The 23204-nt window shown below is 47.9% G+C and overlaps 2 protein-coding genes across 3 annotated transcripts in view; one reads left to right on the forward strand and one right to left on the reverse strand.

Moving 5' to 3' along the window:
- ANKFY1 (ankyrin repeat and FYVE domain containing 1) overlaps positions 1 to 6670 on the forward strand; it is a 75825-nt gene extending 69155 nt beyond the window's left edge. For both annotated transcript variants that reach the window (XM_060080573.1, XM_060080574.1), the window contains exons 24-25: positions 1505 to 1595; positions 2267 to 6670. In XM_060080573.1, the coding sequence (XP_059936556.1) occupies positions 1505 to 1595; positions 2267 to 2399 (224 nt within the window). In that variant the 3' untranslated portion in view covers positions 2400 to 6670. The remainder of the gene's footprint in view (positions 1 to 1504; positions 1596 to 2266) is intronic.
- A 93-nt stretch (positions 6671 to 6763) lies between these two features.
- LOC132477960 (neuferricin) lies at positions 6764 to 23098 on the reverse strand. Its single transcript, XM_060080575.1, has 4 exons — positions 22551 to 23098; positions 16469 to 16609; positions 12398 to 12584; positions 6764 to 11899 (listed from the first exon to the last, which is right to left on the reverse strand). The coding sequence occupies exons 1-4, from the start codon at positions 22804 to 22806 to the stop codon at positions 11662 to 11664; spliced, it is 822 nt and encodes a 273-aa protein (XP_059936558.1). The 5' UTR covers positions 22807 to 23098; the 3' UTR covers positions 6764 to 11661.
- Between the last annotated feature and the right edge of the window lie 106 nt (positions 23099 to 23204).

The raw sequence follows: 23204 nt of genomic DNA on the forward strand, positions 1-23204 counted from the left end.
GGCGAGGAGAGCTTCACGCTTGATGATGTCATATTGCAAGTCTTTACTTGTCCCCATTGAGGTAGAGAAAGATGCAGAATGCCTCAAGTGCCACTGCGCTGTCATCACCCCCAGTGCAGGTGGAACGGGGTTCTTAGCCCCATGGTATGTGCAGAGAAACGAGCTCAGACATACTTAGTAGCTGTGTGATCTTGACGTAGGTGACGTGCCCAAGGTCACAAAGCCAGTTTGTAGCAGAGCCAGCGCTGAAGCTCGGTGTTTCTATATCTAGTCTACTATCTGCTGTGCTCTTGGTCGACCTTTTAGGAGCTCAGATCAGGAGCCCACACCATCTGCAGTGCTGGCATGTGGAAGGTGCTTGGTGACGGCTGATTCCTCCCCGTGAGCTCAGTCTCCTGTGCATGGGGCACTCAAAGCAGTGCCGGCAAGTGGTTAGAGAAATACTAGTGGTTGCTGCTGTCGCCGACACTGGTAACTTGCAACCTAAATGCCCCACAGCTTCCACAGACTCAAAACTGAACTCCTCTGCTGCTCTGCTTCTCTCTGGTGTCTCTTCCCTGCCAGTGGTCCCACCGCAGACTCAGTCACTCTGTCCAGAAACCTGGGAATCACCTTCGTCTCCTTCCTGCTCCCTGCCTCCCTCTCACCCCCGACTTCTGTTCAGTCACCAGACCTGACGGATTCTGCCCCCTTCATGTCTCTTGTCTGGTCCCTCCATCCCTGTTCCCCTTACCGTTGGGCCCCTGCCAGTCTTTCCAGCTGTTGGTCTGCCCTCTCCCTGCCATACCATCCCTGACTGCGTGTGTTTCCCCCACAGACACTGTGCTGCTTCACTGCCTTAAGGCCGTTTCCTTCTACCCCAGTCTGCCTGGCAGATGCTGGTTCTCCATATTTCCCTGTGTGACACTTTTCCTGACCTAATTAGAATATAGACAGACCTCGGTCAGTTCCTGACCACCACAATAAAGTGAATGTTGCAATAAACTAAGTCACACAAATTTTCTTGGTTTCCCAGCGCATATAAAAGTTCTGTTTACATTGTACTGTAGTCTATTGCGTATGCAATGGCACTGTCTAAAAAACAATGTATATACCTCAATTGAAAAATACTTCATTGTTAAAAAATGCCAAAACAATTAAAATAGTAACATCAGAGATCACTGATCACAGATCATCATAACAAATACAATAATAACGAAAAAGTTTGAAATTTTTGAGAATTACCAAAGTGTGACAGAGACATGAAGTAAGAAAATGCTGTTGGAAAAATGGCAGCGCTAGACTTGCTGAATGCAGGGTTGCCACAAACCTTCAATTTGTAAAAAGCACGATATCTGCAAAGCGCAATAAAAGGAAGCATGCCTGTATGTTGCTTTCTTATCCTTCATGTCCCTCTACGACGTGTTGCTTTATTTACTGGGCCATTTCCCTGCTACTTCTGAGCCCCAGGTCTGGCTGGGCACAGTCGGTATCTGACAGGAACTAGTCTTGTGCTGTGTTGCAGATATGCTGTCCAAGGAGCCTCCGTGGTGTGACGGCTCCAATTGCTATGAGTGCACTGCCAAGTTTGGAGTCACAACTCGCAAACATCACTGGTAAGACTCTCCCCACCCACCCCCCACCAATCAGTTGCCAGAGGAATAAGGGGATTTCTGCTATACCATTGCTGCTGCCTTTTCCCATGGTAAACTATGAACTTGCCAGGGCCCTGTACTCTCCTGGGCAAAACTTGACCACATGGAGCAATGAGGTGATGGGACCCTGCACACTTCTAGTGATGTATGGAGGCCAGCGGGCACTCAGACGGATGACTTTGGTGCTGAATGCTGGGGTTCACAGTGCTAGGTGGCCTGTCAGGCCTCCTGTCATCTTAGCCAGGCTTCCTGCTTGCAGTGAAGCTGAGTTGATCACTGCGCTCCCAGGACGTGTGCTTCCCAGCCTGAGCACAGGCCACCCTCCTGAGAACTGAGGAGCTGCTCCCATTACAGGGAGACGCTTCTCTGGCTCTTGCTGAGCCTTTCTTGAGCTTTAAAGAAAGAGGCTTCTCCAGGATCACTTTAACTTAATTATTGGCTAGAATTTTGTTTTCATGGACTATAAATTATACATGCGTTGGTATGATTTGGCTGGCGAGGGGCAGAGCTGGCCTCAGAGTGCCAGGCGTGGGCTTGCTTGTCCGATGGGGCACTGCCGTGCTGTGCTCGCGTGCCGGCGGCAGTCTGCTCTCGAGAACCCCTCTCACACTTCCTTTCTTTGCTTCCCACAGTCGTCACTGCGGACGTCTTCTTTGCCATAAATGCTCGACCAAGGAGATTCCTATTATAAAGTTTGATCTGAACAAGCCTGTGCGAGTTTGCAACATTTGCTTTGATGTACTGACTTTGGGTGGGGTCTCTTAGTGAGCCCCCGGGAAGGTCCAGGCTACATCCTCGGTTGCCTCCCCAGCAGCTGCTCTGCTCACCAGCCTGACCCCCCCCAACCCCCCCACCCCCGAGAGCAGGAGCTGGCAGTTGTCTTCTTGCGGCAATAGACTGGAACAATTAAGGACCATGGTGTGATAGATCCCACCTCAAATGATTCTGTATGATTGTCAGTTTATCAGACTGTGATCAAGGTCACTAGATGTCTCACTAATTGGACCAGGTCTTTTAGCCTATAAGTGGTAAATGTGATAGGAATTAGACCCCATTCTGCTAGCAATGTACAAGGATGCTTCGAAAACCATTTTCCCTTCCAGTAGCTTAGTGTCCATCTCAGAGCATTCATGAAGTCTTCCTGACTGGGCGGACTTCCTAGGCAGAGCCTAACCGTAGGAAGCTGGCATCTGGCTGCACGACAAGAGCTGGCTTTACTCTAGGGTAAGTGGCTGTGGACTTTTCTGCACAGTGTTTTCATAAAGGTAATAGGATCCTCTTGCCCTGAAATCTCTCTCTCTCTCTCTCTCTCTTTTTTTTTGGGAAAAGCTAAGCTGTATTTTTAGTGAATTACCCCTTTAAAAAAGGTGAAATCTTTCTAAGCAGGGTTCAAAGATGAGAGCTGAAAAATTGTGGCCTTAACAACTGAAAGCTTTACCAGTATTCATGCTACTCGGGTGTCAGGATTGCGGTGTGGCAGCTTGACACCTCCTAGCAGCCGTCTTGTTCTCTCATCTTGCTGTGTCCTGTCTATGGAGTCCTCAGTCACCTGCCACTAGGCAGTGGTGGAGAAAATGCACTTTTATTGTGCTGCACTTTTTATATAGCTGCATTATTGGTGATTCCAATTTAAAAATCCATATTCAAAAGTACCCTCACAGGGCCTCCCTGGTGGCGCAGTGGTTAAGAGTCCGCCTGCCGATGCAGGGGATACGGGTTCGTGCCCCGGTCTGGGAGGATCCCATATGCCGCGGAGCGGCTGAGCCCGTGAGCCATGGCCGCTGGGCCTGCGCATCCGGAGCCTGTGCTCCGCAACGGGAGAGGCCACAACAGTGAGAGGCCCACATACCGCAAAAAGGAAAAAAAAAAAAAAAAAAAAAAAAAAAAAGTACCCTCACACATCCGTGCATCAGCGATTCTCATGATCGGCTTTGACTGGACCTCAGCTCACACTAAGTCTTAAAGGGAAAACTCCTGCGGAGTGTCATTTGGAGCAGGAGAGTGACATGGGCCAAGTGAGGGGAAGGGGAATCTCCAGCCTCAGGCTGGCAGGTCCCATCCCCTTGACATGAGTGCTTCTTGCTGAAACCTTTGCAGTTATGTTGTGAGTGCTTCCGTCCCAGGTCCCTGGTCCCAGGTCCTTGCCCCATAAAAGCCAGCAGCCAAAGGCCCTGGCCAAGCGTATGTGACCCCATCTTGGAAGGCTCGCTCGTGTGCTGAATGAGGCCCCCAGAGCCTACCAGGCCTTAGTCGCTGCTAGTACATGCATTAATCCTGAAGTGTTAAACTTCTTTTCTTTTGAAGGTTTGGCCAGTTTTTTTTTAAATGCACATTTAAAGAGAAAGTCTACCACTGCTTTAAAAACAAAACAAAACAAAACTCTGAGATGAACAATATGTGTTGTACAGCTATACTCAGAGATTAACAATCTCAATCATACATACTGTTTTTTTCAGACATTTAACCACTACATTTTTTTGTATTAATGAAGTATGGATATATGTGTAAAAGGGACTAAATATTTTTTTGCAGCAGCCTGTTGTTTTGTTTGGATAGTGGTATGTCCTCCGTGTTGCTGTAGATTTATACATCCTACTGCCTAAATATGTGTGTAAAATGAGCTGATAAACAAGAGTGCTACTTTTTTTTTTTACATTTCTGTGGATTTATAAGATATATATGCTTTCTATATTAATATGAGCTTGTGCACAATGTTTCAAAGAAAAAATTAATTAGAAGAGTTCCCCTGTCCCCTAAAGTCTGTGACATATTTCAGATAGAATTTTTATAGGAAAACAGCTAGTCTTGGCAAACACCTGACCACGTGAAGCATGTGGTCAGTTTCCATTTTCTGTTGCCTGAACAGGGCCTGAGGAAGTAGGCCTTAGTTAGGTGGCTTGATTCTTTAATTGGAAAGTAAGATAATTACGCTTCAGATATGAATTGAGGTCATCAGTACTTTTATACCTGTTCTTTTAACGTTCATGGTAGAGAGAGGAGGACGGGAATTCAATCAGGGATGAGGTTGATTGTCCTGCCCCTGCCCTACTATATCAATTTCAATAACACTCTAATTTCACTTAAAAATCTTAAAATCATGTTTGAAATAGTTGAGTCAAGCTTCTTTTTCTTCACAGAGTCCAGGGATAGCAATGGTACTTAGCTGCCACAAGTTGGAGGAACATTTTGTGAGTTCTGCATTGGCTTCAGGTAGATCTTGTAGATCTAGAAAAAGCACCTTTCCACAGTCTTAGGCTCTCCCTGCCGTGCCGATGCTTACGGGGCTGTGTCTCAGGTTCCCTGAGTGGTGGCTGACCTGGGGGGACTTGACATGCTCCCAGTCCCCTTTGTGCTCTCCAAGCCGTCAAACTTGACTCTAGAACTGCCTGGTTGTTCTTGTTACATTTTAGTCCATAGCTTACATACTAATAGAAAAAACTCAATTTTATTCATTCAGAAAGTTGCCAACTGTGAATGAGTAGAGCAGGAAGAATAAACTTTATTGAAATATAATTTGCTGAATCAGTCAACATTGTTACGCTAAATTAGCTTTTTAACTGCCTCATGCTCATCACCAGATTTATGATACAGTGTGTTCTTAACAGTCCTTTCTTTTTTTTTTTTAAAAGATGAAGGTACAAACCATGTGCTCTATATATAAATGGAATGGCTAAAACTAACTTGCTATGATCCTCGAACACAGGAATTTCCCACAAACTTAAGTGCCTACACTTAGGACTTCTTAATTTTCAGTTATCTTTTTAGTGGTCTCACTGAATGATGTATTAGAATATGTGTTCCGTTTGGAGTTTGTTGCCTGTGCATTGTCAACCCCAGTTACCAACTTAGTCGAGGCTGGATTAGGTTGTTCAGTTCACCTGCCATATTCTCTCCAGGAGTGGGGTCCACATGACCACTAGTCCTCTACCTCAGAGCCCTGAGTTATGTGTGACCGCCCTGTTCAGCTCTCCTCTCTCCTCTCCCTGAATGGGGTCCCTGCGTGGAACTCAGCGTGCTTGTGGGTTCCCACCACTCCCGGTTCACGTCTCCCACTTGTTGTATTGAACGGTATTGTGCTAATCTTATCTGTAGGCATGAAGTGGAGGAAAAGCCTTGGGACGGGGGAGAACCTTGATCTCCATCTAGGTTTCTTTTTAATCTGGAGAAAAAGCCCTATTGAACTATGTAATGCTTAGATCTGAAAGGCAAACTAACTCCCCAGGTGACAGCATGAGCAAGTAAATATAACGCTTCCATGACAGCCCCGCACGGAGCTTGCAGGTTGAGACTGAGAGAGAGCTCCTGAAACAAGCTTTCTTCCAGGACCTGGGACTGCTTCCCTCAGGACCAGGCCCAGCAGAACTGGGCACTGGGCTGCCAAGACCAGCCCCTCCTAATCTGAAGCACCAAAGCTCCCCAGCCCCACTGGGGAGAGGAGGAAGCCAAGGACAAATAACTTTCTAAAGGGTTTGGAAGCCACATTCTCATTTTGTGGAAGTAATTTAGTGCAGAGCTGATGATTTGACTAAACACTTATTAAATTTCCAGAAGTTATCATAGATGCCTTAAAGATTTTCCTTGGAAGATCATTGCCTGTACGGTTACTCTTTTGTGTGGCATAAATAATATATTAACCTGTTACAACCGACAACGTTGGTTTTCTGTAGCTAGGGAGTCTTGAGTTGGCAGCCTGCTCAGCTTAATGACTTAATGTCCTTTTTTGGCAGATGTGTGGAGTTGGCTGTTACCATGACATACCTGTGTGCTATACCCAGGGGGAGGGCTGGGCCGAAACTGCAGGCACACATTTGGGTTGATCACCTTGGCTTCCAAGCCATTCCGGGTGGTGCTCGGTGTGGGGCGAGAGCATCATATAGGACCATGGCGCTTAGCGGCATTGTTTCTTTGGAGTCCGTGTAATGGAATGTATTTTTCAAATATTGATATTTGCATTTTCTGTAACATTTCCATATAAATAAAATGAGGTAAAATTGTACATTTAAAGTGGAAACCTTAATAACACATTTGTAGTTCCTTTTAATGCAAAAAGTACCAGTAAGCATTAAAAACAAACAAAAATTTTAACACTCCTGACAGGTGAATACATTTCTTTAACAACTACCCTCTAGGAAAATCTGAATTTCCAACACTTTTCAGAAACACGTGGTTGACAGCAGTGAGAGAGTAGCTGTTTTAGGCATAATGACCAGCTGCCTGGACATCCTGTGCTCTTGGCCCAGACTTCAGCTCATGGTGACGTGTGTGACCACAGCTGCCCAGGCTCAGCCACCTGACCCCACTGCAGCTCTCCCGCGGACCCTGGAAATTCCCTCCCTGACTCCGTTATTTAGGAGCAACTCGAGAAGATCCCCCCATGTGGTGAGGTTTGTGCTGGCCTTGGTCTGAAGGGAGGACCGGTGCTGTGGGTTTCAGAGAAAACTAAGGAAAGTTTAGGGGTTTGCAAGTTAAAATCTAAGTGATCCATAATCCCCCCATACAAGCTGCACGAATCTGGTAGCTCACCTCGCCATCACACTTTCTTGAACTAGTGCTCTCCTTTCCCTTACCTGTTTTCCATTTTGCTCACTCCTGGTTCGGACCAGCTATGGTGATTGATAAGTCACATTCTCTGGTGGCTTTACTCAGAGTTAATAGGCACTGTTGGGGGCTTCCATGTAACAACCCCAAGTAATCCTAACAGCCGTCCCTGAGGAGAACACTGGTCATATTTTGTCATAATATGTGAGTGCAAACCAGCATGTTTCATAATTTCTGTGCCTTAATTTTTATGTCTGTAAAATAGAAGTGACCACGGTTCGTCCTAGCTCACAGGGTTGCCCTGAGGAAGGTGTCAGTATTCAGTCATATGTCCTTCCTCTCATGCAAGTACATGAATTCTGGTGTGCACAGCGAGGGTCCCCTCCCATGTGGGCTGATGGGAGCAATGTCTGCTGCCTATTTGCAGGAATCTGGGGGCCCAGGGAATAGGAAGTGCTTTCGAGGATGGAAATTCAGATTTCCACAGATTTCTGAACAGATATCTCTAACCTGTCCGTAGGGTCTATCTTTCAGATCACAGTTTGTCCTGGAGCTGAGCAAGCTAGGGATGGCGGCAATGGTCTGATACAGGTCCCTTTGCAAGTTAAAGGGACTGAGCTGTGGCCAAAAAATTCTGGGCTCTTCACTCTTAGTTCTGTGTTTCTAGAAAAACCGGAATCTCAGGATTAAAAGGCAGACGTTATAATTTCCTCCAGCATGTTGGAAGGCAGCTGCCCAGCCTTTGCTTTCACACTGCTCATGGTGTGGCAGAGAGAGCAGACCTGGGTAAAAAACTCAGCTCTGTCGTGTGATGACTGTTGTAACCATTAGATGTGGGGTGGGAGAATTTATGCCCCTTTTCTGGACCATGAAAAGACCCTCTCAAGGCTGGCATCGAGGTTCAGTGAGAACAGATAAAGCTCCCTCCCTGCTCAGCATGTTTGCCCAACATGTATTAGTTTCCTTCTCCACTTCCCTCTGTCAGCAAGTCTTAACCGCCCGAGCTGAACTTTCTGTGGCTTCCATCAGGGAGGGACTACCTTCCTCCTCCATAGTCTTGCCCAGGAGAGAGGAAGGAGAGGCATTTCTCCAGTAACCACTAGCTTCTCATGGCTGAGCCTTTTGGATCATTAACATGACAACCTACTCTTGGCGAATCCGTTGAAGATTCATCCACTGCCCTGGTGTGAGGAGGCTGTTTCCTATAAAGTAAGTGGTCGGCATCAAAAAGGAAACGAGTGCTCATTGAGCAAGGAAGTGAGCAGCCCGCAGGGGCTGGATGAGTGTGTCCTGAAATGTGGGCTCAGGGGTCTTGCATCAGCCAGAGTTCAGGTTTGTACTTGGCTGGGATGATTTTAAGTGCCTTGTTTTGCTCTTTTTCTTTATCAGTTTGTTTTGGAAGGATCTAAACATCTCTGGACCTGGCCTCCACGCTATCCCTGCATTCCTATCCCAGGAATGGAGCGGCCAGAGGCCAGCTCTAACCAGGGCTTTACTCGGCCATACTACAAGCTCCTTGAGGTCAGGAGCCTCACTTCCCCCCAGCCCAACCCCATGGCACACAGATGCTTGGTAAGTATCTGTCGAATAACTAAGGACCAAGGAGAGCAGTAGCAGTGACTAGTTCTCAGTTAGCCTGGGGTTGAGTCAGCAGGGGTGCCTCAGGCACTGAGCTCAAGGGCTGTGTGGAACTCAGAATAAGGTCCTCCCTCAAGTTCGCCTCCTTACTGTTTGCTCCTGCTCCAGGGAGGGCGGAGACATACCAAGCCGTGGAGGCACGAAGATAGCACTGAGTCAGGACAAGAACCTTGAGTTCTAGGCTCAGCTTCATTGCTGTGTGCCTTTATTAAGTTCTTTGGGCCTTGGTTGCCTCATCTGCAAAAGAGAGCTAATTCTGCACACTTCTCGTGTCCTAGGTATGGTGGATGTGGGGGTACAAAGCCAAGTGATCCTTGGTCCCTGTCTCAAAGAGAGTCTGCAGTCCAATGTGAGAGGCTGATAGGAAGTTCATAGTTACAGGACACTGTGACATTTGTTATTTTAGAAGTGAACACAGAATTATTTTCCTAGAGGAAAGTGCGTCTAAATCCACTGGTGGGCCAGTGGTTAATGAAGCCTCCCAGGTGATTGAGCTGAGTTATTAAGGGATAAGAGGTAGAAAAATTGAGAAGACGACGTGTCATTCCAGGCAGAAGGGACAGCCGGGGTGAAGGTGTTGCAGGCATAAAGCAGCGAGGTGAAGGCTGGAGGGATCAGTGCACGTGGGAGGTGGTGGCAGAGATACAGAGGCTAAGAGGAGACGGACCCTAGGAGGGCCTCGTGTGCCGCTGAAGAGTTAGCACCTGATCCTTACAGATAAGGGAGCCACTGAAGAGGTTTAAACGGAGAATGGCGTGAACATCACGGGGATGGCTTGGCAGCGTGGAGGATGGGCTGGAGGGAGTGCAGTTAGATCAGGTGAGAAAGGAAGGCCTCAACCAGAGGAGGAGTACTGAACAGGTAAGGGGATGGGATTGCCAGGACCTGGAGACTGGTCAGGAGGAGGGGCTCAGGAAGGAAGGGGCTGGGTCTGATGGCCAGGATTCTTACTTGGTGTGACTCGGTGCTTCAAGATGGCGATGGTGGAACCATCCAGGGACACTGGAAGAATCACCAGGGAGATGAAGACAAAATGCCAGAACTGTGGAGTCTGCGGTGCCTGAAGAAATGGTCAGGAAAGCCACCTGGACTAGATGGCAGACTTGGCAGCTGACGCAGGAGCGACAGGAGCTGGTGGGAAGGCGTGTGGAGGAGAAGCTTTCCAGGAGGCTGGAAGGGACCCCCGAGGGAGATAAGGGAAATGGGGGAAAAGCCAAGGGAGGCTTTCGTGAGGGCCCTCAAATGGGACAGGTCCAGGTAGGTAATAATTGAATGTGGCCGTGGGTTTGCCAGTACAGAATTTATCCTGCTGTGGCGCAGGGAAGGGCGAAGCTGGGCGACTGTGTTGCAGGCAGACGGGGGCTGACGAGCAAAGACTGAGTACATGCAGCGTTCTCCAGAGCTTCGCTGGGGCGGGAAGTAGGGACAGGAAGGAGATACGGGGCCTCAGAAGAATGGGGCAGGAGGGAAGGGAAGTGAGCTGTTGAATGCAGACTTAGAGGGAAGAGCCGGGAGGCAGGAAGAGGTTAAAGGTACTGGAAAGGCAGGTGAGGAAGATCCTGGATGGCAAAAGGAGCCAAGAGCAGGAGTCAGGCGCGCAGAGCAGCTGTGGCCAAAGTGCAGCGAGCCACGCCAGTTCAGGGCAGGCAGCTTCCGATTTCTAGTCCGTGAATCTGGAAAGCTATTAAGTGAGATTAAAGATAAAGGAGAGGAAAAAAGACCAAGAAAGGGAGGACAGAGAATGTTCAGATTAACAGCTGAGGGGATTGGGAGAAGTTGAGGTGAAAGCGCAGATGGGGAGACCATGAACCAGATTCGCTCCAGATTCGTTTCCTTACCTGTAAGGTAGGAACTCTTTGCCCCCATGAGCTTAACTAGAATCCAGGAGGTAACGGGTATGAACTTGGTCCAGTGTGGGAGGTTACAGATGACCTTGGACACACCACCCACTGTTGAGGCTGTTTGTATTGGCATTTGCAGCCTTGCCCAAACTTTGATGTTGCTCTAGCCAGTGTCCGTGTTAGAGCTGTGAAACTACCTTTGGCTCAAAATGTAGACTTCTCCCTTTGAAAACACACCACCCCTAATTTTAAGTGTTTAAAAGAGAAACAATATCTTTGCTTTAAATTGTTGGGTTGTTCAGTCATCTGGATTTGCTGCATCCCTATAAGCAAAAACTTTTCCATTTCCAGAATTAGCCTATCCTGTTTTATTGTCACCTCTCACTATATTGGTCCAGCTCAAATTAACTCAATGTGGCTTTCGGTTGTATTGATAAATTCAAGTTTGCCTAAGGGCAGAGGTCTTACTTTTAAGAAAGGTTGTCAAAGGGCTCACGTTAGCAAGCGGGGAGCGGGAACAGGGTTGTGTCGACACCGTCAGTTCGTACGGCTTTTCTGGATGTCTCTGCTTGTTTCTGAGTTGTAAGGGAATGATGTAGCCCCCGATGTCCTGACCAGGGTGGGAGTTACAAGCAGGGCCCAAGCCGGCAGCTGATCTGGGCAGCCTGGGAGTCCGTGGGAAGGAAGCTGTTGGAGCTCAGAGCCCTTCTGCATGTCTGTCCAGTTAGCTTTGAGTTGGTCAAATTTGTGCCCATTAATACCTGCGAACTCCAAAGGATGATGGTGAGGAGATCTAGGGGAATAGTGGCAAAAACAGGCCAACCACGACTAGGCAGGTTGCCAAGCGCTGGCCTCAGTCACCAAAATGGTGAGCCCATGGGGAGGGGCATGAGTCCTGTCTGCAGAGCATGGCCCAGTCCTTCCAGGCCCTCTTGTTTCATGTAGGAGCCATCCTAGGGCACAGGAGTCAAGGGCCCATTAGGGAAAGGCAGGTGAGGGTTCCCTGTGGGTTATGGACATACAGGGTACCGGCTCAGGGGGACATAGCATGTGATGGCTAGGGGTGGGCAGCCTGTGTATTCCTCCAAGTTGGGGTGGTCCAAGTCCCCACGATTTCTGTGCGTAGGGTTGTCTGGCATCTGGTCACTCGGGGAGCCAGTTGTTCTCACACACACGCAGTGGGGCTCCTTGGCACCTGGCTTAAACAGCTTCCTGGGGACGCCAATCCAGTCTCTGCTCACACCTCCACTAAGGAGAGAAGGAAAGAGGGCTGCTTAAAGCATGAAGTCGTGAGTTTCTCTGGGAAGGGAGGAGAGGGAGCAGTGAGCCAGGCCTTGTGAAAAGTAGAAGCCATTTCACTTGCCGCCTAGGTGTTTTCCCAAGGCGGTAGTCTGCAGTGTTCACCCGAACCTTCTTGCTCTCCCCTGAGGTCCTCCAGGTTCCCCTCCGAGGGCAGAGCCCGTCGTCCTTTCACTGCTGCTCTGGCCCCTGCCCTCTGCCTTCCTAGGAGGCAGCGTCACTTCCCTGCACTGGTGGCCACACCTGTGAAAGGCTTTCCCCCACTGGCCTCTGAGCGTCTGCAAAGCAGCGCCTGGCTTGAGAAGCGCTGTCCCAGAGCACACGTATTTTGACAAAGTTCCCTCGGGTTAACAGTCAATTTATGGCCTCACTGAACAACACAGATGTGGTGACCTAGAAGGTGGATTTGGGGGAGAGGCGGGAGGAACAGAAGGGAAGCCCGTTTACCTCCTCTGGGAGCACCAGAACCGGCTGCCCCGGGTTGAGCTCCACTCAGCATTGCATGGTGGAAACTTCTGCTTCTCTTTCAGTTCCTGTTTATTTGCCTCCAAGCCTTCGGTGATCATGGCTTCTGCCTGGGTCAGTTCTGGAGTAGGTAGCCCATCCTCTCTGTAGAACCTTCCTGTCACCCTCCCTGTGGTGACAGGAAAGCTGACATCAGAGTAGCCGTTGGGGGGGGGCAGGAACAGAGGCTTAGCTCCTGCAGAAGTCCTAGTAAAGCCGAGTCCCCAGGGACTCCGCCTTCCACAGTAGCCTGCTGGCTGCTGATTTATTAAGAACTGGTTGGAGGGACTTGTGTTGCCTTCTGTCCCGAGGTCTCTCAACATCTTACACGACTCTGGGTAGACGCCTCCCTGTTCTAGATGTAGAGTCCTCCTGCACGGAAATGAGAAAATCTTTCCCCTTCCGGACATCGGTTCCCTGAGAGTGGAACCACATGTCACTCGTTTTTCAATGTTCCACTGTGCTTGAGGTACACAGTAGGTGTTCAAGAAATGCTTAATGAATGAATGGCTTATTGCATAACATTTTTGTGGCTCACTTCTTCCCCACATTGAATTATTTTGTCTTATATGGATATGAATAAGTCATTTATTGAGTGTTCACTCAGCATCAGGAGCTGTGCTAGCACTTTACCAGTATTTTGTAATCCTCCTAACACCCGTTTGAGAGAGAAATCAGTGCTCCCGTGGTCCTAGGAGAGAGACTGGGAGACTGAATAGCTGGGAAGTCTCTGAAGCTAGTAAGTGGGTCTGGCCCTGAGCTCATGCTCTCCCCTCCACCATTCTTTTCTGGCTCAGTCCTTCAGTGGACAAACTGAGTGGCAACTGGTTTTAGTTTAAAATCCCTGTCAGAATTTGTAAGGTCTAAGCTATGGCAGTGGTCAGCAAGTAGTCAGTGAGCCTCTAGGCCAGAGCCAAGAAGGGATCAGTTCTTAGATGCAGGAACTTTCATCTCTGAGTCCTGAAGTGCAAGTGGCTTTCACAGCAGTCCCTGTCACAGGGCAAGAGAAGCAGCAGAAAGCACTTCTAGAAGGTTTGCCCAAGTAGGAGGAGGTATCCATACATACCTGCCCCTGCTGTGTCTGTCCAATCTTCTCAGTCCCCGAGAACTGAGATTCCAGGGTACGTTGGTGTACCCAAGATTCAGTTCATCTTCTCAAGTCCAACTCCCTATCCTGACCTTTCCAATTCTATTCTTATCACTTCGTTTTTTCGGCCACTCCATGTGGCTCGCGGGATCTTAGTTCCCCAACCAGGGGTTGAACCCAGGCCCCCTGCAGTGGAAGCACAGAGTCCTAACCAGGGGACCGCCAGGGAAGTCCCTATTCTTATCACTTCTGCCTGTGTTCCCTGGCTTAGGAGCCTTGGATCTCTGACTCCTCCTTCACATCTATATGTACACTTCCCTTTGTTCACGTCCAAACCATGAGCGAATCGTGTCGGTCCAACCTTTAAAAAACACCCTGATTCTGCCCATTCCTTTCCATTTCCACTGCTACCACCCTAATCCAGATGATGGATTATGACAGTGGCCTCCCAGTGGTCTCTGCTTCAGCTCATTCCTTCCCACAGTTCTTTCTCTACAGAGTAGCTGGGGTGACCTTTTAAAAACGTAAACCACACCTCCATGCCTGGTTTATACCCTCCTATGGCTTCTTAATACATATGGATAAAACAAACTTCTTATCAAAGGCCTCCAAGACAACCATCTGACTTGTGTTTGCTTCTTCAGCCTCCTCTTAAGCTGTCCCCTCCCTCACTGTAGGCTCCCTGACCATGCTTCGCTGCTCGCTACCTCGCGCACCCTGTTCCCTCAGCCTGAAATACTCTCTTCTCAGATCTCAGGATGGCTGGCTCCTTCTAACCTTCCAGGTCTCAGCTTAATTTTCATTTCCTCCAAGAGGCCTCCCCTGACCGTCTGCTCTAAAGGTGTCACGCACATGCCCAAACATGTATCACATTAGTTTTAGTTTATTCACAGTCCTATCTGGAATTGTCTAGTCAGTTTACTAGTTTATGATATTGCTCTCCCCACCAGTGAGGCCCCAGCACTCAAAGCAGCTTAGTTCAGAGCATTCATTTTGAACGCTTGTTAGAATAAATGAAGGGATCAGGGCCCACGTCCCAGGCCTGCAGTCTATGAGTTGGCCTGGCACCGCACTTTCTCCTATAGAGGGTCTCTGTATGCATGGTGACAAGCCTGTCCTGGGGGGTTTCAGACATGAGACCCAAAGAGAGGACAGCAGTAGTAGAGGCAACAGAGAAAAAGGCAGAAGCTGTGTTGTGAGAATGGCGGTCACCATTGGCCGGGTCTCCAGAACACAAAAATGGCATCTCGTTTCCCCTCGGGGCCTGGCCATGTGGCTGCCAAGATGGCTTCCTGCTGTCGTCCTTCAGTGTGCACCGTGTAATAAACCTTCATCTTCTGACGCTCTGTCCTGAGGGTTTCTGGTGCCCTGAAAGAACCTAACACTGCCCTCCCCCTACAGAATGAGCGAACAGGACAGGAACTGCATTCAGCTCCTCTGTGGTCCCCATGAGGACCAGAACCACAGCGTATCCACAGCAGATGCTCGAATATATCCTGACCTTAACTACAGTCCTTTGGAGGCATTTCTGACCACGTGCCCCTCACTCCCCTGCACGTTAACACTATTCAGACAAGACGAGTTCACTCATCTTACCAAACACATCAGTTTGCTCCTCGATATCAGTGTGATGTGTTTGGTCTGGCATCCTTTGCTGACACACAGGACTCCGCTTTTATTCTTCTTATTAACACAGTCATGTTTCAGCTTTGGTTTGGCAACTTTATGGGGAAGAGGGAGAACCAAGCCTTCTGAAGGTTAGACGGATCGAGGTCAGTTCCTTCCGTGGCAAACAGAGTTGTGATCTGAGGAGTGGCCTGGTGCAGACCGGGTGAAAACAAAGGTTGGGGTGACAGGGGCCAGCAGTGGTGGGTGTGGAAGAGGGGGCACTGGAAACAGAACTTCAGATTCATGACAAAAGCCTCGGCCAGTGGATGTGGAGGGAACAGAAGAGTCAGTGGAAATGCCAGTGAAAGGTTCTCAGCAGAGGTAACCCAGGGAGTAATGACAGAAGCAGACATGCAGGGGCGTTAGGGGCAGAGAAAGAACTTCCAATTTAGACCTGTTCCAGTGGTGAAGTGATACTGACGTTCCTCAGGAAATTAGCCGTGTCTAAGTGGGCTCCAGTGAGAGGTCAGGGCAGCAGTAGATGGAGAAAAGGGGCCCAACCATCCCAGCTGTCAGTGTTTGTGAAGCAATCTACTGTTCAGTGTCTAACATTTCTTTAGGACACCGCTGGGTATCTTCTCATTTAGGTAGCAGGTGCGGCGCTCCACACAACTGGCTTGAACAAGGGTTTGATGAGCATGACTTCCACCTGGGAGGCAATTCATTGAGGATGGGCACAGGTTGATGTCTGTCTCCTTCGGGGACGAAGTAAAAGGATATTTGTCAAAACCACTTGCAAACAGGCTTTGAGCCTCCCTGACTGTGTCTGAAGCCAGACGCCTGGAACACGGCGAGATGGGGAAGCTGCCCTCCTGGGCAGGTCACTCAAGAGTGGCGCAGGCTGTGGGGCAGCAGAGGCCAAAGCCAGTGGTCGGGCAGTCCTCTCCCAGGAGCGAGAGCGAGGGAAACAGGGACCTCCCCGGCAGGCCCGTGGTTAGGACTCCGCGCCTTCACTGCCGAGGGCCTGGGTTGGATCCCTGGTCAGGGAACTGAGATCCCACAAGCTGCGGCACGGCCAAAAAAAAAAAAAAGGTGACGGAAACAAGCACCCCAGCCATTTCCTTCTGGGACATACCGCCACACTGACAGCCAGAGTTTAAGGTGAAAATTCCATGGGCATTTTTCAGATTTTAACCTTGAGTCCAATCCCCAAAGAATTCTAGCCCCTTAAAAAAACTGCAAGACAAACAAAACAAAACAAAAAAACAACTGCAAGACAACTAAATGAAATCTATGGAGATGACCTGTGGAATACTTACCGATGAATTCATAATTCTTCTCATAGAATGAAAGCCAACTTTGGAGTGTCAGCATCTCAGAAAATGACAGGTCAGATACATCATCCACAAGGCCTCCTTCAGAGTAGTCCCCGGTCACAAACGCTCTGGATGCGTCTCGGCCTGCAGGGGAGATGTTGCCAGTAGATTAACTGATAAATCACCAACACTGTAGCAACTCAAGGATCTGTTTTCTGAGCAACATCTCCCCAAAACCCTCACTCCCCAGCCCCCAGCAAAGCTGATCCCTCCTCCCCCTCGGTGACAGACGCTCCTGGATCTTAGACACACTTTCTGGCACGCATCCTGTTCTTTCATTGACTTTCAGCAACATTTCGCATGGTGGGCCCTGTCCCTTGGCTTCTGTGACGCTATACTCTTGGTGTTCCTCCTACCCCTCTAGCTCATGTTCTCCCAGCCTCAGCAGTTCTTGTTCACCTCCTTTGCTCCATCCACACCCTCCACTTGACAATCTCATCCACTCCCGTGGTTTCAAGTACCACCTCTCTGCCGAAGATGCCAGATTTGTATGTTTAGCTCAGACTTCTCTTGAGCTCCAGACCTGTATATCCAGTTGTCTGCTCAGCGTGCCTTAGATGACTTTCAGACGTCACAAGTTCAAAACGTCCATGCTGCACCCCCAGCCCCTGGAAACCTGCCTCTATTCTAGTACTCCCTGCCTCGGTTAATAACCAGTTGCTCAGTCCAGAAATGTAGTCCTTGACTCCTCCTTCATCCCTCACATCCAATCAGTCCCCAAGTCCTATAATTTCTTCCTAGATATCAGTCTGCCTGGCCCCATCTACTACTAAGCAAGCCCGGGCTGCCGTCATCTCTCACCTGAACTACCAGAGTAACCTGCTAGGTCTCCCTGCATTCATTTGGTCCCCCGCTCATCTATTTTCCATACAACACTTAGACTGATATTTTAAATAAGTTGATCATATCATTCTCTTGCTTCAGAATCCTCAGGGGCTTCCTTTTGCCCTATGACAAGGTACATATTCCTTAACAGGCCATTCAAGGCTCTGCATCAGCCACCGCCAACCTCACCTTGCCGCTGTACTCCCTTCCTCGCTCTCCTCCTCCCCCACTAGGCTAAGGCCTCTAGTAACACCAGTATGTTCTTTTAACACTCATCACAAAAATAACTGATTAATTGCTTATGTGATAACTATTTAATGTCTGTCATTTCTACTAGTCTGCAAGTTTTATCAGGGAAAAGAACACACCAAGCTTAAATATCAGTTCCCCAGTGTCTGGTAGTGCCTGATCTTTAGTATATTCTCAATAAATACATGACTGAATGAAACCCATACATTTATATTTAATTGATTTTCAATAAGGGTGCCAATTCAATGAGGGAAAGAATAGTCTTTACAACAAATGGTGCTGGGACAACTGAATAGCGACATGCAAAAGAATGAAATTGGACCCCTACCATATATAAAATTGACTCAATAAATCAATGACCTGAATATATGAGCTAAAAATATAAAACTCTTAGGAGAAAACATAGGTGTAAGTCTGTGACCTAGGATTAGGCAATGGTTTCTTAGCTAGGACACCAAAAGCACAAGCCACCAGAGGGAAAATAAATAGGATTTGGTCAGAAATTTAAAATTTTGTGCATTAAAGGACACTATCAAGAAAGTGAAGCCCTGAAACCATAAAACACTCAAGAGAAAACATAGGCAGCATGCTCTTTTTTTTTTTTTTTTTTTTTTTTTTTTTGGCCGTGCTGTTTGTGGGATCTTAGTTCCCCAACCAGGGATCGAGCCTGGGCCCTCGGCAGTGAAACTGCAGAGTTCTAACTACTGGACTGCCAGGGAATTCCTGGCAGTATGCTCTTTGACATTGGTCTTGGCAATATTTTGGGGAATGTCTCCTCAGGCAAGAAAACAAAAGCAAAAGTAAACAAGTGAAACTACGTCAAACTTAAAAGCTTTTGCACAGCAAAGGAAACTATCAACAAAACGAAAAGGCAAGGGAATTCCCTGGCGGTCCAGTGGTTAGGACTCCGTGCTTCCACTGCAGGGGGCCAGGGTTTGATCTCTGGTTGGGGAACTAAGGTCCTGCAAGCTTCGAGGTGCAGCCAAAATAAACAAACAAAACCCGAAAAGGCAGCCTACTGAATGGGAGAAGATATTTGCAAACGATACATCTGATAAAGGGTTACTATCTAAAATATACAAAGAACTCATACAACTCAACATCAACCGAACAAAACAAAACAGGGACTTCCCTGGTGGCATAGTGGTTAAAAGTCCGCCTGATAATGCAGGGGACACGGGTTCGAGCTCTGGTCCGGGAAGACCCCACACGCCGCGGGGCAACTAAGTCCGTGTGCCACAACTACTGAAGCCCACGTGCCTAGAGCCTGTGCTCCACAACAAGGAAAGCCACCGCAATGAGAAGCCCGCGCACTGCAACGAAGAGTAGCCCTTGCTCTCTGCAACTAGAGAAAGCCCGCGCACAGTAACAAAGACCCAACGCAGCCAAAAATTTAAAATAAATAAATTAAAAAACAAACCAAAAAACCCCCAAGCAACCTGACTAAAAAATGGCAGAGGACCTGAATAGACATTTTTTTCCAAAGAAGCTATACAAATGGCCAACAGACAAGTGAAAAGATGCTCAGCATCACTAATCATTAGAGGAATGCAAATCAAAACCACAATGAGATATCACCTCACACCTGTAGGAATGGATATTATCAAAAAGACAACAAATAACAAGTGCTGGTGATAATGTGGAGAAAAAGGAGCCTTGTACACTGTTGGTGGGAATGTAAATTGGGGAGCTACTATGGAAAACACTGGAGTTTCTTCAAAAAAAATTAAAAATAGAACTACCATATGATCCAGCAATTCCACTCCTGGGTATTTATCCAAAGAAAACAAAAACACAAATTCAAAAAGAAATATGCACCCCTATGTTCACTGCAGCATTATTTACAATAGCCAGTATATGGAAGCAACTTAAGTGTCCATAGATGGATAAATGGATATACACATATACAGTGGAATATTAGCCATAAAAGCGAATGGAATCTTACCATTTGCGACAACATGGATGGACCTATAGGGTATCATGCTAAGTGAAGTAAGAGAAAGACAAATACCATATAATTTCACTTATATGTGGAATCAAAAAAAAAACATAACAAAACAGAAATAGACTCACAGAGAACAAACTTGTGGTTGCCCACAGGGAGGGAGGCAGGAGGTTGAATGAAATAGGTGAGGGAGATTACGAGGTACAAACTTCCAGTTATAAATAAGTATGGGGATACAGCATAGGGCACAGAGCCAATAATACTGTAATAACTTTGTACAGTGACAGATGGTCACTAGACCTATCATGATCATTTTGTAATATATAAAAATATTGAATCACTATGGTGTACACCTGAAAGTAACCTAATATTGTGAGTCATTTATACTTCAAAAAGAAGTGAAAAGAACCTGCAGAATGGGAGGAAATATTTGCAAATTATATATCTGATAAGAGTCTAAGTGTCCAGAATATATGAAGAACTCATATATACAACTCAACAATAAAAAGACAACTCAATTTAAAAATGGACAAGGGATTTGAATAGACATTTCTCCAAGGAAGATATACAAATGGTTAACAAGCAGATGAAAATATGCTCAACATCATTAGTTATCAGTGAGATGCAAATAACCAAAATCACAATGAAATACCACTTCAAGCCCATTAAAATGGCTATAATCAAAAAGAAAAAAAAGTAACAAGTTTGCTGAGAATATGAAGAAACTGGAACTCTAATACATCGATGATGGGCATGTAGGTTGGTGCAGCCACTTTAGGAAATAACGGGCAGTTTCTCAGAAAGTTAAACATAAGTTACCATATGACCCAGCAATTCCACTCCTAGGTATATACACAAGAGAACTGAAAACACATGTCCACAACAAAACTTGTACATCATGTTCATAGCAGCATTATTCATAATAAGCAAAAAGTGGAAACAACCCAAATATCCAAGAAATAATGAATAGATCAACAAAGTGTGGTATATCTATACAATGGAATATTATTTGGCCATAAAAAGGAATGGAGTCTTGACATGCTGATACATCATGAATGAACTTTGAAAACATTATGCTAAGTGAATGAAGCCAGACACAAAAGGCCATATGCATGACTCCATTTACATGAAATGCCCGGAAGAGGCAAATCTTTTGAGACAGAAAGTAGATACTGGTTGCCAGGGGCTAAGTAGTCAGAGGGGTTGGGGAATGACTCCTAATAGATATGGGGTTTCTTTTGGGGGTGATAAAAATGCTCTGGAACGAGATAATAGTGATACTTACACAACTTTCTATGTTAAAAACTACTTGTACTCTGTAAAAGGGTGGATTTTATACCATCTGAATATCTTTAAAAAAAATAAAAATATTGACTGACTGAGCGACTAAGTGAACATACCTGCTTCCCTACTAGAGTGCATAGGTGTTGGGGAGCAATGTTATAATCTCTGATTCCTCAGCACGTGGTACAGGGCCAGCTACGTGGCAGTGGTCAGTAAATGGATGGTGAATAAATACTGGGCACAAAGGCACTCAGTCAACAGTAGAGCACACTGCAAAAGAAAAATCACTCCAGAAATGGAGCGTTTTCTGCTCACACTTGTGCATACAGCCATGATGGCTGCATCAGAGTGCGGCAGGAGAGTGCACCAAAGTGTCCTCACCTGGCAGGTAAGTAAAACACTTGATTCCAGTTCCAGCTCTGCTTCTAACTCACTGTGTAGCCCTGGGTAAGTCCCTTCCCCTTCTGGACTGTTTGAGGAGCTCAGCAACACCAACTGAACTTAATTCCTTCTCTGTCAATGCTTCTATTTCTTAAAAGTTCTCCCTAAAGACAGGGAAGTGACTTGTATTTAAGTACCAGAGGCAGCTTCCCAGTTCTCCTGAAATAATGACAAGTGGGAAATGCTTATTTCATATCAGCTTAGTCACTGACTGTAGGCTTGCTCGTCATTTTCTTTTTCTTTTTTAATCTAGGAGATGGTCATTCTTCTGGGCTGGTAAGACGACATCTCTAAAAGTAATAGGCTGGTGCTCCTCGTTCAAGTCCTGTCAGGACTTAGTTGTGAGGGCTTTACGCAAATCACATCCTCCAATCCCCCAAGATACAAAATAGGGAGGACAGAATAATGCTCATTTGACAAATGTTCTTTGAGGCCTAACGTGCCAGCTTTGTCCTAAGTACTGAAGGACTGTCAATGGGGCCAGACTCCTTCCCTGTGCTCTAACCTGATAAACTTTTTTTGCGGTACGCGGGCCTCTCACTGTTGTGGCCTCCCCCGTCGCGGAGCACAGGCTCCGGACGCGCAGGCTCCGGACGCGCAGGCTCAGCGGCCATGGCTCACGGGCCCAGCCGCTCCGCGGCATATGGGATCCTCCCAGACCGGGGCACGAACCCGTATCCCCTGCATCGGCAGGCGGACTCTCAACCACTTGCGCCACCAGGGAGGCCCTGATAAACTTTTTTAAGGAAGGCAGACAAATGCATTTGTACTAGAAGCAAGAACGACTCAAACCAAATGTACTACTTTTAGGGGAAACCTGGAGTGGGGGGAAAAGGAAGATCGCTTCCGATTGGGGCACGTCGAAGAAATGGTTGGAATCATTTCCAACCATTTGGGGAACACTTGAGGCCGGGGACAGGGCGTCACTCATCTCTGGACCCTGAGAGCCACGCAGTGTGGCACAAAGCAGGTACTGGGGGCTTCTGCTGGCGGGTAAAAAGTAACTAGTAAGAAGCAAGAGATGTGCTTCTCCAGCCTAACTCAGGAAGAGCGGTGGGGAAAGACAGGGAAAGCAAAGGCTGCCAACAGTTGCCCATAGTCCTGCCCGAGTCAAAACAGACCAGAAGGATGATGCAGCTGAGCCCGGTCCCCACGCTGGTCTGACGAATGTGGGGCGGAAAAGAGGAAATGAATAAACGAATGAATAAGTGAATGAATGAAGCGCAGGCGCCTACCGGCCCGCGTCGTAGCAGGAAAAGGCGTGAACCGCCCCGCTAATACCTGCGAAGCCGCTATAGTGGGCCCCAGGCTCGTAGTGCCTCCGACCAGAGGACACATCGTAGACGCGTCCGAGCAAGGCCAAGTAGAGGCCCGGGTCCCCAGGGCGGCCGCGATAGCGGGCCAGCTCCTCGGGTATGAAAAGGCGAAAGTCAGCGCGGGGACTCCACCAGCCCATCAGCCGTGCGGCCATCGCCGCCGCCGCCGCCGCCGCCGCGGCCAGGCCCAGCCAGAGCCCACGCCTGCTGAGCCTCAGCATTTAGACAGCCGCACCGCCTCGACCCCTCCGAGATTGCTGCCTCTCTGTCCACAACTAAGATGGCGGAGAACCGGCCGCGACGTCACCGGCGCGACGCGCGCTCTCCTGTGTCCTCCTGTCACCAAGGGGACAACGGAGGACTGAAAGGGGAAAGTCTGGCGAAAAGTTCACTCCCTGGCTCCAACTCTTTCTCGTACTTTTCCAGCATAGCTAGCGACTGTGGAGGGACACCGAGAAAGTAAGCACTGGGAAGCCTTCCTGACCGGCAGGTTATCTGCCCCCAACAAAGATGGCAAAGGAGGCCGCGGGATGACGTAGACGTAATGACAGACGCGCCGTCTTGGAAATCAGGCTGCCCTAGCTAGGTGTCTCACGACAGCTGGTGGAGTCCGCTTGAC

This window comes from Mesoplodon densirostris, chromosome 18 (assembly GCF_025265405.1).
Source record: "Mesoplodon densirostris isolate mMesDen1 chromosome 18, mMesDen1 primary haplotype, whole genome shotgun sequence".
Taxonomy (NCBI): domain Eukaryota; kingdom Metazoa; phylum Chordata; class Mammalia; order Artiodactyla; family Ziphiidae; genus Mesoplodon; species Mesoplodon densirostris.